This window comes from Rhipicephalus microplus, chromosome 9, assembly GCF_043290135.1.
Source record: "Rhipicephalus microplus isolate Deutch F79 chromosome 9, USDA_Rmic, whole genome shotgun sequence".
Classification (NCBI taxonomy): domain Eukaryota; kingdom Metazoa; phylum Arthropoda; class Arachnida; order Ixodida; family Ixodidae; genus Rhipicephalus; species Rhipicephalus microplus.
The window spans coordinates 130,109,758-130,124,355 of record NC_134708.1 but is presented as its reverse complement, the minus strand read 5'-3'; the positions used below and the strand labels follow the sequence as shown (position 1 = coordinate 130,124,355).

Sequence of the window (14,598 nt, the reverse complement as noted above, 5' to 3'; positions counted from 1 at the left end):
GCTTGACGTTGATGGTCTCCTGCCAGCTCTCGGCGACGTCCCTTTCGAGGAGTACATTGCCACTGACAGTTCGGTAGAAACGTGCGGTGCACTGTCGGACGCTGAGATCGTGGAGATGGTTCGGCCTAGCGAGCCTAGTCACGAAACTGAGGTTGACGACGAAGACGCCGCAAGTGAGCCACTACCGCGGGCTGCTGATGTAGCCGCAGACCTTGCCTTCGCGCAGCGGTTTTTCACTGCTGAAAGCAACGCCGAGGAAGCACTCGGGCACATATACAGCCTGCAGGATTTGCTTTCTGCTGCAAGATTCAGCAAACAGAAGCAAACGGCAATCACAGATTTTTTTCTCATAAACTGCTTTGAAATAAATGTATTTTTCGTTCATTGTGGTCAATTGGAATTCCGCTTAATTCGAAGTTTTTCGCGGTCCCCGTGAACTTCGTATTAACGAGAGTCGACTGAATAAGGCATGTGCAAGTTTGATTCTTTTTGGTTCAGAGCAAGTAAAGCTACTTTGAGTAACAGCAGGATTTGACTTTTGGTAGGACTCCAGTGATAACCTGTAAAATAAGTTTTGTTTTAAAGTTTGTTCGACTTGCAGCACATCAGCCGGTATAACAAGCCTTTAAGAAAGATTAATCGAAGTGAGGGTAACATGTTAATTTAACCTTGACGTGGGGCTACACAGCAGTGCAGATTTCTTTAACAAGCGTAATCACGTGTCACACCTCCTTTGCATGGAGGGTTATTATACAAATTATGTTCATTTCAAGTACTAAGAAATTTGTAATAATTTGAATTCAAATACTGTAATATTTATAGGAATATTCAAAGTGCTCTAATATTTGCACAATCCTACTCCTGTCTAATCTAAATGTGCAACTCAGTGTTACACATTGTCGAATGTATGCTAAAACGAGCAATAATGCTGGAATGTAGAGTTTAGAAAAGATCAGCAAAAGCATTCAACTCCTACGAGTAAGATGCCCAATGAGCAAGTGCCAGAGGCCTCGAAATAGCTTCTCACCATGGAGGAATGTCCGTTGTGCACCGCTATCTGGAACAGTGGAGAGCCTTGCAGGAGCCCGTGCAGTTGTGCCAACTGTCCCCTTCACTGCAGGATGAACAAACATCTCGTTTTTCTACTGTAATTATACATAGTAACTTATGACACTATACTTCATGCTTTATATTGATACACAACAGCCGGCACAGCCTTGCTGCAAGAAAGAGAAAGACGACGTCGGTTTCTGGTTGTTGATGAACTGTCGCCATCTTTTTCGCCAAGCACGGTCCATCGTATATGATTTATTAAATAAGTTACTCGTAACATTATTGGTGGAGGTGGACGACTCCCGTACCTCGATGGAGACGCGCAGCGGTCGCAACACCAGGGACTCTTTGGCTACTTGAAGTTTGAAGTTTATTTCACCACAGTGTTACACCATACAATGTGTGGTGTGGAATGCGGGAAAAAAGCTGCGATAAAAACGCAGCTTGACTAGCCCCACATCCCATCAATGCAAGGCAGAAAAAGTGACGCCATTCATGAAGTCCTAGAAACAACTAAACAAACACAAATACATAGTTTAAAGTGGCACCAATAAGAAATATTGCATACATAAAATTTTAAAAAATGTTGATAGGATCGCACACTGAGGAAATACAAAAAATAGAAATAAGCAGCACATAAAAACAAATCTTTGGAAACAAATCTTTAGAAATGGCTAAATCTCTCTTGCGTCATGAAGGTAAAAAAATATTCTACATATCCTGTCGCGAAAGAAGGCGCAATTGTTCCAATTGTGATGATGTTTATTCGAGCAGAGAAGTCGCAACAAGGTTGCTACAAAAAATGGCCGTACGGCAAGCCTGGCAAAGGCGGCACAGGCTCTCGCGCAATCAGAGCACAGGGCTTTTAGTTATCTTCCGAAGGCGCATACGCGTTGGTGCGTATGCTCCACTACACAATGATAAATTGAATTCATTTAGTATGTGGGGGAGTGAATGTTTCAGCATTTGTAGACCATAGTTTGTTGGGCATCGAGGAACCTTCCAATAATCACTCTGTCTAGTAGGTCGAGACAAGGTGCTGCACTCTAAGCATGCTATGGAGATAAGATTGTTACTTCCTTTGTTAATTTCAGTTTTTAAGGATGCTAGTAAACAATATTCATACATGTTGTCAAATCTTATGACTCTGAAATTGTTTAATAAAGACAAGGTATGTGCATTATATTCGGCATTTTCAATAGAACGTAATGCATTTTTTTGTAGTGCGAGTAATTTCTGCTTAGAGTGCAAGGTTCCAGTACCCCACACCAAAAGACCGTAGCATAACTGGGAAGAAAAAAGCGTGTTGTATATCATTAGCATCTGAGTAGTCGGTAAAAATGACTGACATCTCCTAAGCATGCCTAGTACCTTACTTAACTTGTTTCTTACCATTTCGGTTTGGGAATCCCATAACATATTCTCATGAAAAACGATTCCCAATGCTTTAGCGGTCGAAGAAAAATCAATCACAGAATCGTGCAGGTGTAGTTTTGAAATAGCTTTGTACGTTGTTCCTTTTGAACGAAATAGGACGGCTTTGGTTTTTGAACAGTTAATTTGCAGGGAGTTACCAGTCGCCCATGCATACAAGTCATCTAGTGTCGTGTTTGCTGCTGAAATTAAGTCATTTACATCGACACCTGTGAAAAACAAGGAAGTGTCATCCGTATATATGACATATTCAATCATGTGATTTATGTTTATGATGTCGGTGACATAAGTGATAAAAAGTAACGGCCCCAATATACTACCTTGGGGTACACCTTGAGCAAGTTTTTGCAAAGATGATTGTTCTGTGTTTATACTTACACACTGTAGCCTATTGCTCAGATAACTGGTGATTAAGTTTAGCCCGTTTTCTCTAATGCCATAATGGGGCAATTTTTGTAAGAGGGTATTGTGATCAACTGCCAGTGCCTCATCACCACCGGCCTCTCGAGCCGGATCGACAACCTACGTCACCCTGCCACCCCTGCGGGATCCTGGCACTTTCTCCGCTGACGGTACCATCGACGTCGACTCCTGGCTGCACCGGTACGAGCGGGTCAGTGCTACCCACTGCTGGGACCCCACGCTCATGCTCGCCAATGTTGTGTTGTACCTCGACGGCACGCCGCGGACATGGTTCGAAACCAATGAAGCTGAAATCACAAGCTGGGATCTTTTCAAAACGAAGATCCGTGATATTTACGGCAATTCATCTGGTCGTCAGCTCGCTGCCAAGAAGACTCTCGCCACTCGCGCCCAGACATCTACTGAATTGTACGTCTCATACATTCTCGACGTCTTGGTACTTTGTAGCAAGAAGTGTGGCAGCTTGGGCTAGTTGGTATGGCATGACGATAGTTATAGCGCGAGAACAAAACGACGACACAGAGACAAGAAGGACACGAAAGACACGAGCGCTAACTTCCAACTGAGTTTATTGCGCAGAGCACGAAAATATATAGAGGAGACAGGGACCATGGCACAAGAGCAGAACATGAGTAAGAAAACCAAAAACAAACAACACAAATACAAAGGCACTGAAAAACAGCAAAGAAAAACCTAGAAGAAACCGAACCAGAAAGGTAAAGCTACCTGCCCGCACCGAATCCTTCGAGGAACCTGCGTTCCTTCTCGGACTAAGCCACGGAGGGCTTGCTAATCCAAGGCACCTGTTCGCGTTACCTGCCCGCACCGAATCCTTCGAGGAACCTGCGCTCCTTCTCGGACAAAGCCACAGAGGGCTTGCTAACACAAGGCACCTGTTCGCGTGCCATCTGCGCAGCCTCGACAATGACCCGGGTGCTTACATCTCTGTGTTTGTACAACGGCGCTGTTTCCTCGAAGAGGGGAACACACTTGCACTCGGTGCAGTGCTGGGCAAGAAAACCGTCTTTCCCGTTTTTAACATTGTTCGCGTGCTCTCTCAGCCGATCGTTCAGACACCTTCCGGTCGTTCCGACATAACAAGCACCACATGAAAGGGGGGTCCTATAGACGACTTCCCGGGAGCAGGCCGAATCCTTCGGCCCGGGAGCAGGCCGAAACATCGAAACAGGTATGCGGCCATGAAAGGGGGGTCCTATAGACGACTTCCCGGGAGCAGGCCGAATCCTTCGGCCCGGGAGCAGGCCGAAACATCGAAACAGGTATGCGGCCTGCTCCCGGGAAGTCGCCTATAGGACCCCCCTTTCATGTGGTGCTTGTTATGTCGGAACGACCGGAAGGTGTCTGTACGATCGGCTGAGAGAGCACGCGAACAATGTTAAAAACGGGAAAGACGGTTTTCTTGCCCAGCACTGCACTGAGTGCAAGTGTGTTCCCCTCTTCGAGGAAACAGCGACGTTGTACAAACACAGAGATGTAAGCACCCGGGTCATTGTCGAGGCTGCGCAGATGGCACGCGAACAGGTGCCTTGTGTTAGCAAGCCCTCTGTGGCTTTGTCCGAGAAGGAGCGCAGGTTCCTCGAAGGATTCGGTGCGGGCAGGTAACGCGAACAGGTGCCTTGGATTAGTAAGCCCTCCGTGGCTTAGTCCGAGAAGGAACGCAGGTTCCTCGAAGGATTCGGTGCGGGCAGGTAGCTTTACCTTTCTGGTTCGGTTTCTTCTAGGTTTTTCTTTGCTGTTTTACAGTGCCTTTGTATTTGTGTTGTTTGTTTTTGGTTTTCTTACTCATGTTCTGCTCTTGTGCCATGGTCCCTGTCTCCTCTATATATTTTCGTGCTCTGCGCAATAAACTCAGTTGGAAGTTAGCGCTCGTGTCTTTCGTGTCCTTCTTGTCTCTGTGTCGTCGTTTTGTTCTCGCGCTATAACTATCGTTTGTAGCAAGGTCGACCAGCACATGTCGGAAGACGAAAAAGTTAATCACGTCCTCAAAGGTATTGCTGACGATGCCTTCAACCTGCCGATTTTTAATAATGTCACGAGCATCGACACGATTCTGTCAGAATGCCGCCGTCTAGAACAGGCTAAAGCCCGCTGCGTCACCCACGGCATCACGCGCCTGCTGAACACAGCTGCTACTTCCTCTTGTGATGACGCCGTCTGCACAGTTCCCCGATGTGACAACCTCACCTGCATCATTCGTCGCGAGGTCGAGGCAGCTCAACCAGTAGCTACTCCATTTCCAACGCCTGATCCTTCAGCGACCACTATCTCACTGATACAAGCCGTCGTTCGTCAAGAATTATCGAACGTCAGCCTACAGCCCGTTCAACCAGTCTACTCTGCCGAACCTTTTTATAGTCGTCCCTCCACTCCTCGTTTCGGTTCCAACTACTCTCAACAGCGCAATTTGTCCGAATGGCGTACACTGGACGACAAGCCTATATGCTTCAACTGCCGACGTGTCGGTCATATTGCTCGCCACTGCCGCAATCACTGGGCTCCGCCGGCACACTATGGGCCTCCTACCCACACCACTTCTGCCCACCAGTCCTCCTCAGCATTTGATTTTGATTCCCCTATGCCGACCACATCCTCTGATTCTGCCGCACCTCTGACGAGACCTCGCTATGCCCGCTCACCATCCCCTGCTCGCCGTCAATCTCATTCACCCCCACAACGCTGTCCTGCCTCTCCGACCTTTTCGCAACGACCCCGACCGGAAAACTAGGCAGTGCAGCTTCTGGAGGTGAAGCTGCATTGACGACGACCTCTGCAAGAAATCCTCGTGTAACATTACCGACCACCCGGAATCTGTTGAACGTTACTTTAGACAATGTACCTGTGCGGGCGTTGATGGATACCGGCGCGCTTGTGTCCATAATGAGTGCTGCTCTTCGTCGCCACCTAAAGAAAGTTATCACACCCGCCTTGAACCTAGCCGTTCGAGTCGCCGACGGTGGAACTGCCGCCATTATTGGCATGTGCTCTGCCCGTGCGACTATCGCCGATAGAAGCACTGCTGTTCTTTTTACCGTTATATAAAAATTGCCCTCATGATGTAACTCTAGGTATGGATTTTCTAACCGCTCACTCGGCCCTTATAGATTGTTCAGCCGGCTGTCTTGACCTTGAAATGACTACTTTCTGATCTGACCAACCCACCCCAAAGCAGTCTCTGCTGCATTGATTTCGCATGCCTTCCGCCTAACTGTGTTACACATATCGACCTCGTCTCTATGCCACCTGTACCTGAAGGCGATTATATGGTGGCACCAATTCATGCCGTGATGCTTACGCATGGCGTCGCTGTTCCGCACACCATTTTGACAATAGTTGAAAACCACACATGCCTTCCTATTGCCCTCACTGCCCAAATTCTTCCCCAAGGTATCTCCCTGGCCGAAATTACTGCCCTACAAGATCATACAGTTGAGCCCTTCAGGGTGGATGATTGCTGCACCTCAGACCATGAACCAACTCTATCACGTTCATCGGGCAACGACGTTGACCACATGGTACCATCAGACCTCGCTCCCGATCAAGCGGAAGCCCTCCATCACGTCCTGGAGTCCTATAGCGACATTTTCAACTTCGCCAGCACGGCCTTAAGCCGAACGAGTGTTGTCATTCATCGCATCAATCCTGGTGACGCGAGTCCCATTCACCAACGTCCATACCGTGTTTCCGCGTCCGAGTGTACAGTCATACAACAGGAAGTTGAAAAGATGCTTGCAAAAGTCATAATCGAGCCCTCTTGTAGCCCCTGGGCTTCTCCTGTCGTCCTGATCAGAAAGAAGGATGGAACATGGTGCTTTTGTGTAGATTATCGGCATCTCAACAAAATTACGAAGAAAGATGTTTACTCGTTGCCTAGAATCGACGATGCCTTAGACTGCCTTTGCGGTGCTACGTATTTTTCCACCATCGACCTTCGATCTGGCTATTAGCAGATCACTGTAGACGAGATGGACCGTGAGAAGTCCGTATTCGTCACTCTTGACGGTCTTTATCACTTCAAAGTTATGCCCTTTGGTCTCTGTAATACACCGGCCACATTCGAAATAATGATGGACTCATTGGTCCAAGGGTTTAAATGGTCAATCTGCTTATGTTATCTAGACAACATTATCGTTTTCTCGCCCACATTCGACTCCCATCTCGATCGTTTATCGGCGATTCTTGAAGTTTTTCGCAGAGCCGGATTTCAATTGAACTCTTCGAAATGCCACTTCGCTCGTCGTCAAATAACCGTACTTAGCCACCTCGTCGATGCCGCAGGAGTCCACCCGGATCCCGAGAAAATTCGCGCCGTCACGGACTTTCCTGTTCCGAAGTCAACAAAGGCCATTCGTAGTTTTGCGGGCTTGTGCTCCTACTTTCGACGGTTTGTAAAGGACTTCACGATCATTGCACGCCCCCTCACAAATTTCCTGAAAAAGGACACCCCGTTTTTCTGGGGCGCTGATCAAGCCTCATCTTTTCCCCAGCTCACGACGCTCCTTACAACACCGCCGACTTTAGCTCATTTCGATCCATCAGCTCCAACAGAGGTTCTCACTGACGCTAGTGGGCACGACATAGGGGCAATGCTATTGCAACACCAACGCGGACATGACCGTGTTATAGCATATGCAAGCCGACTGCTATCTACCGCCGAGCACAACTATTCAATCACGGAGCGTCAGTGTCTCGCTCTTGTGTGGGCAGTCGCCAAGTTTCGCCCATACTTATACGGGCGTCCATTCAGGGTAGTCACCGACCACCACGCGCTCTCTGCTGACTGGCCTCACTCAAGGATCCCACAGGACGTCTCGCTCGTGGGTCCCTACGTTTACAAGAATACACGTTCATCGTAACGTACAAAACAGGGCGGTCGCATAAAGATGCGGATTGTTTATCACGCTACCCTGTGGAAGAGGCTGCCCATACCGACACCTTTCCAGACCTTCTGTCTGTGACGCAGCTACTCAACCTTGGCCACGAACAACGCCGGGATGCTTCCCTGCGAACCATCATTGACAAGCTTGAGTCAATGCCTCGCGACGCATCTCTACAAATCTTCCTGGTCAAAGACTGAATCCTGTATGGCTGTAACCTCGATCCATATGGCCATGACTTGCTCCCCGTCATACCAGCAAATCTTCGTGCGACTGTCCTCAACCAACTTCATGAGCGAATGTGCTCAACCAACTTCATGACGCTCCTTTGGCGGGCCAATTGGGCGTATCTCGCACGTACGAGCGTGTACGTCGTCGTTTCTTTTGGCCTGGTCTTGCCCGTTTTGTTCGACGCTACCTCGCCGCTTGTGAGCCCTGCCAGCGCCGCAAAAAGCCATCCTCCCTAATAGCTGGATTCCTTCAGCCGATCGACATTCCCACTGAACCTTTTTTTCGAGTTGGCCTCAACCTGCTTGGCCCATTCGTATCTCCAGCTCAGGCAACAAATGGATTGCTATCGCCACGGACTATGCGACACGGTACGCTATCACACGAGCACATCTGACGAGTTGCGCAACCGATGTGGCGGACTTTCTGGTATATGATATTATTTTAGTACACGGAGCTCCACGCCAACTTTTCACTGACCAGGGCCGGACTTTTCTATCAGCTGTCGTTGATGAAATCCTGCGCTCTTGCTCTGCCATGCACAAGTTTGCCACTTCGTACCATCCGCAAACGAACAGTCTTACGGAGCGCCTCAACCGCACCATAACCGACATGCTTTCTAAATACGTAGCGGCCGACCACCAGGACTGGGACGTTCATTTGCCATTTGCGACGTTTGCATATAATTCCTCACATCACGACACTGCCGGCTACTCCCCATTCTATCTTCTATATGGCCGAGAACCCACCCTACCATTTGACACCTTGCTGCCCTCGGTCACTGAGTATGCCGGCGAAGCCATCGCGCGAGCCGACCACGCTTGCCAACTCACCCGCAGCCGTCTGCAGGCCTCACAGGAGCACCAAAGACAGCTCTACGATTTCCATCATCGAAATGTGCACTTTTCACCGGGTTCTCTTGTCCTCCTCTGGTCCCCCACTCGGCGTGTAGGTCTTTCTGAAAAACTGCTGTCACGCTACACTGGACCATACCGCATCGTTCGCCAGGTGACTGATGTTACATACGAGATCGTTCCAGCCGATCCAACCTCATCATCGTCACCTTTGAGTGACATCGTGCACATAGCTCGACTCGAGCCTTATCATCCTCCTTCTACCGCATCCGAGTTGCTCAAGCACCGAGACGGTGCTTCTACCGCCGGGGGGTTATGATACACAACAGCCGGCACAGCCTTGCTGCAAGAAAGAGAAAGACGACGTCGGTTTCTGGTTGTTGATGAACTGTCGCCATCTTCGCCGAGCACGGTCCATCGTATATAATTTATTAAATAAGTTACTCGTAACATTATTAACCTACCCTTGTGTGAAGTTTTGTACGTCTCAGGAACTTTCCTTTATGTTGTTGTCTGTTGCTTACACAAAAACAGAAAGAAATTATATAACACAAAGATCTCCGTGCAACATGGGGATCGACGTTAGCCCTAATTTTCTGGCAGACAGCTGTCCTGCATCAGTGTTATGCAATGTAGCTACTTTTTTGCACAAAATCAGTGTTTTGCAAACGAGTTCTGCGGAAACCTGCAAGAAAGGGAAAGGACAATGACCTGTTTGGGGGTTGTATTCTTTCCCCTTGTTAATGCTCAGTGTTGCACATGCTCCTCTAAAACAGTAACGAAAGCTTATTCGTTCTCAATGTTGGAATGAGTTCCCATTGCAAGTTCCTTAAAAGCAATAAAAACTCATTACAGTTATTTTGCAAATTGGAGTGTATCATTACATTAACATTACATTTGAATTTTCGATAAATATATATTGTTGGGTAATCTTGATGCGAAATAAAAAGAACAATTTTAGATTTCACATCAAGCTACACATATTGCACGAATTTGACATCGACAGCAGGTTCTACGTAAGTAAAATGAATGTAAACAATTGTGCTAATCTATTTCAAATCTAACTCATGTGGCAATTCCCACATCTATATTCAGAGGCGCAATCTGGTTACTGCGCTTCAGATATTCCGATACTCAATAAAAATCCCCACCATTGCACCAATATAATTGAACTTCTTTCACAGGAAAGCACACTGAAAGGAGCAATGCATAGCCATTTAAAGTGTGCTGATTAAATATTCAGTGCAAGTAGTAGAAAATATCCAGGACCCACATTTGCATCTCATTAGTAAGCCCCTGTCAGCAAACATTTCAGTATATTTCGTTCTCTTTCCATCTTTCTTCCCGTTTCCTCCCTCTCTTTGCTTTTCCATTTCATTACAGTACATCTTTCTTCCCTATCTCTGTCTCTCTGTAGTTCTCTCACCTTCGCTCTTTCACTTCATTTTTATCTCTCCACACTCGTTCTCCCCCTCCTTTTTTTTTTCTCCTCCCCAATCTTACTTCCCGCCTCTTTGCTATGCTCTTCTGTATGCACGCAAGTTGCAGAGAAACGCAGAGCCAGTGGTTTCCCCAACATCCCACTTTGTTGGGTTGGTCATTCAGCTAACAGAAGTATAATAGTGAAATCAGCAAGAATCGTATTCGCATTGGTGAGGTGTTTATCATTACCTACGTTGCAGGAATCGAGGCTAGCCTGCCACATTTGCGGAGGCTTTGCCGCCTCTTTCTGCGTTCTCATGTCCCGACATGACTTTCCTCTCCTCCGTGGTTTGCCGCCCTGGGAGAGCGGGGAGTGACGTTTAACTCCTTTCACACGGTAGCAGATGTCAACTGTGGCGACGTGCGCAAAATCTCTCGGGCCATATAGCGCGCGCGTCGGGAGCGGGAGAGAACTTCTCCGGGACAACAAGGGGTAAGCATGCATTTCTTTTCCGTCCGTCGGCCCCCCTTGTTTGGAGCTCGTTCGGACTTAGCCGATGCCTTGCGACCGCGGCGAACACTTACCTTGTGTCGCCCCCTTTCGAACGCTAGGCCGAAGAGCGGTGCGGTCTTCTAGTGCGTTACCCCACTACACCTACCAGTACTTTTCGGAAGCCAACCTGAGCACCTTTGCCCTAGCTCGAGCAACTGGGCCCTTTGTCCCGGTGTCACCATGAATCGCTTTTGCCCACGGAGACGTGCTCGTGGCTCCCCTGTGTAGCACTTCTCACACGTGGCATAGATAAGCCCATTCACTTTCCCGCCGCTCCCTTTGCAATGACAGTGTACTGCGTCCTTGGTGTTGCCGCAGACAATAAAGTGTTGCGACCTTGAGCAGTACCGTGTTCTCGCCACGACAACGGTTAACACGTGCCCTGCGGCTCGCTAAGACCGGGCCCACACTAGTGGCCGTACTCCTTTGGGATACGTGTACACTACAACGTTCTAGTGTATAATTCGTAATGTATTTGCTCTACGAATGCAAATTCTTTACTGCCATATGTTCATCGTTGCATAGCAATACAAGCCAAATGAACATATTAGCTTTCTATCTGTACTGAATTGCTGTAAAGTGCCTTGCCTATGTTGAACAATTACTATCAAAGGAAAAAAAATATGGCTGATCCCTCCTTTCACGAATTGGTATAACACAAAAGTGAGATGTGTCTTCACAAAGGTAGTTGAGCGTTCATTTTCATTGTTTTGCCACAAGGGCGAACAAATGAATGCTACAGCAACTGGCAAATTGAAATTTATTACAAGAACGGCAATCAGCTTGAAACTTACAGTACGCACCTCATGCAGAAAGCACGCACGAAATGAGCATACACAGCACGAGCGCGGAGAAACTACTGTCTCAGCTCAACACTAAGTACGCTGCTCAAACAGAAAGAAAGACGCATCATGTAGCCATCTGTTTTGCTCACTGACGCTGAGACTCAATATGTCGAAGTTTTTAATTTAATCATTTCCTTTACTGCGTTTTTCTGTTAGTCGTTCTCTAATTTTCCATTGATTCACTCACAAACATTGTTATCACAGTGAGCAAGCCTGCACTTCAAAATTTGTTGTCTGTGTTTCCGTTTTGTTTTTTCTGTAGCTTATTAATCCTTGTTAAGGGCTGGCTTTATCGTTTTTAAGCTGTGTTTATTTTATTCTAGCGTGGAAAATGCGTGCGGTGTAATTCATGTACACATGATAGCTCCTACTGACAATGTAGTAGTTTGCCTACTTGATGTTTTCGATTGACTGATTGGAACAGTGTGTGCGGTTTGTTGCACTGTAAAAATGAGCAGCCGGTGCAATAAAGATGTCAGTTGTAATTCAGTACTCATACTGTTTTTCTTTGTCCTCATCCTTTTTGTGCTGCTGATCCCCGGCTAAGTATGCGCCAGCTCACCCAAACCAAAGTGTTGCTTTGGAGTAATCAACAAAAACAAGGCTTGTGTGAATATTTTAATGCTTCGAATACTCAGACAAGTACTACAGCATTGAAATTTTCTTTTAATGATATTTAAATCAAGAAAAACTTTGAAGTATTTAAAACGAACTAAAAATGTGTATTAATCCGCATCTAACCACCAGTAAAGTCGGTTTCACTGCAGTAAAGTAGCATTACACCGTGAAAACGGGTACTCAGAAGAAATCTGCACTGCCACGAAGCCCCTCTTAAAGTTAAATGAGGGCAATAATACCCTCACATCGATGCATTTTTCAAGTTTAAAAACTTTTTATGCCGATTAATATGCATCAAGTACAGTCATTTTAAATTGTAACATATATTACAAGTTTTCACTTGCATCCTGCTGCTATTCGAAGTGGTTTCTACTTCTCCTGAAGCAAAAAAATGGCAGTTGTACAGGTCTTAATTCGATCTTTTAAAATATATATTGTGCAGGCTAGTTACAATACCTCCACTATTATTTATATTATGCTACTAGAATACTACTAATATGCTACCAATATACTACTAGAATTCGATTCAAAATTATTGGAACAACATTGCTAATCATTTTGAATTCGCTTTAAACCAAAACGTTCGTTATTTATGCAATCCTAATAAAAACAAAGCCCACATATCTGCCCCGATCAATTTCTGCTTTGATATTGTTGGCAAGTGATTAAATCTGATTCAGCAGAATATTCATTACAAAAACAAAATTTTCTTTATCCAAATAAATTATAAAGGCATTTTTCAACCAGTTTTTCAGCAAGAAGCCTCCCAATATGAGCCTACCTATTGTGCTCACCTGGCTGGAGGCTTCTCCTCGAAGCAGTGCTGGCTCCTGCCCGGGGCACCACTGACCTACGTGGCAGCTCAGGCACAGCTGGCGTGGCTTGCTGCCGAGGCGCAGCAAGTGCAGACGGGGCCGCCCAATTTTGGGCAGGCTGAGACGCCTTGACAAAGGCAGATCCAGGCTAGACAGTAAAAGATGATACGGTACTACAGGAGGCTCAGCAGACTAGCTGGCAAAGGAAGTTCAATAATGGTGTGCCCGAAATGGTAACAGTGCAGCTGTCACTCAAATCATCTTTGGACTGCACTGTGGCAGGCACCAGTATGTGACAAGCACTGCATGCACTGTGGAGGTAAATAGGATCTATACAGGTGTGGAAGCGGGCTTCAGTCTTTTGAAGCGGCTTTCGGAGCAGGAATTATGCGGTTTTCGAGCAGCTCTGGAGCAGCAAAAGGTGTGTTTTGGAGCATCGAAATTTAGTGCTGGAGCAGATTTCTCCGGCCACACATCACTGTTGATTAGAAGTTTTGCTTTCTGGTAAACACAAATTTCAGAGGTTTTTACAAAGCATGCAATGCTGAAAAAGCGACCAGGCTTACCCGAAATTCATATATATTGAACCTTACAACATCAAAGGCGGAAGCACAGCAACTCGAAGAAAAAACATAAGCGGCGCTCTGTACAGCTACTAGACCTCAGATTAATTAAAAAAATTTATGTTAAAATGTTGTAAAGTGATTAAAGCACCGCATACCACATGATCAGCAACTCAAGACTAGAGATGAGCTAATATAATATAAGTTATCTTCAAGTTAAACCAATAAGGCTCTTTAAAAACAGATGCAAGAAACTCATGTTCCAGTCATTTGAAGTGCCACAACCGACATGAGAACCGTGAGGACATTTGGATGCGCTCACCGTGTCAATGCTAGGCAATTAGTGAGTTTTTTTATTATGATAGGAATTATATGGACACTTGACGGGTTTTCGTCATTGCCACCATGCTCTGCGTACATTACAAGTTGGTACCATTCCCTGCGCATCGTACGTTCTACCCACGTGTAAAAATGCGCAAGCTGGGGTGATGAGCGCTGCTCAAGCAGAGGTTTAACGAAACGGCCAATCTCTGTCACTCTGAGGGCACAGGCATTATCATCTGAGCGCGTGTTAGAACTGTCATCGAATACTCAAGCAGAGAGAAAGCATGCCGCCCATCTTGAACAAGCATGAAAAGACGCATGGGAAAGGGGGGGTTGCTCGAGCAGCAGCTGTGAACTTCGATTCTAAGGATGTAGTGAGATAGCTGGCACGCCTGCATTCGGCAAGCATCAGCGCACGGCTCATAAACAGTTCGTCATGTGCTCTCAACGGGAAGGCATTGTGCGATAAAAGCATTTCTCTCTGGTGCAGTTGTACTTATTCTCTTACACCAGCATTTTGCAGTGTGTCGCAAAGTTGGATCCGAAACAGTTAGCTGTCAGCCTTCGTTTT

At 46.6% G+C, this 14,598-nt stretch overlaps 1 protein-coding gene across 2 annotated transcripts in view; it reads right to left on the bottom strand.

The window, feature by feature from the left end:
* The window catches only part of LOC119163054 (uncharacterized), a 149,105-nt gene that overhangs the window by 42,393 nt on the left and 92,114 nt on the right, over positions 1 to 14,598 (bottom strand). For both annotated transcript variants that reach the window (XM_037414988.2, XM_075874304.1), the window contains exons 11-12: positions 13,120 to 13,288; positions 1,028 to 1,114 (exon numbers count right to left, since the gene is read on the bottom strand). In XM_037414988.2, coding sequence (XP_037270885.2) covers positions 1,028 to 1,114; positions 13,120 to 13,288 — 256 coding nt within the window. The remainder of the gene's footprint in view (positions 1 to 1,027; positions 1,115 to 13,119; positions 13,289 to 14,598) is intronic.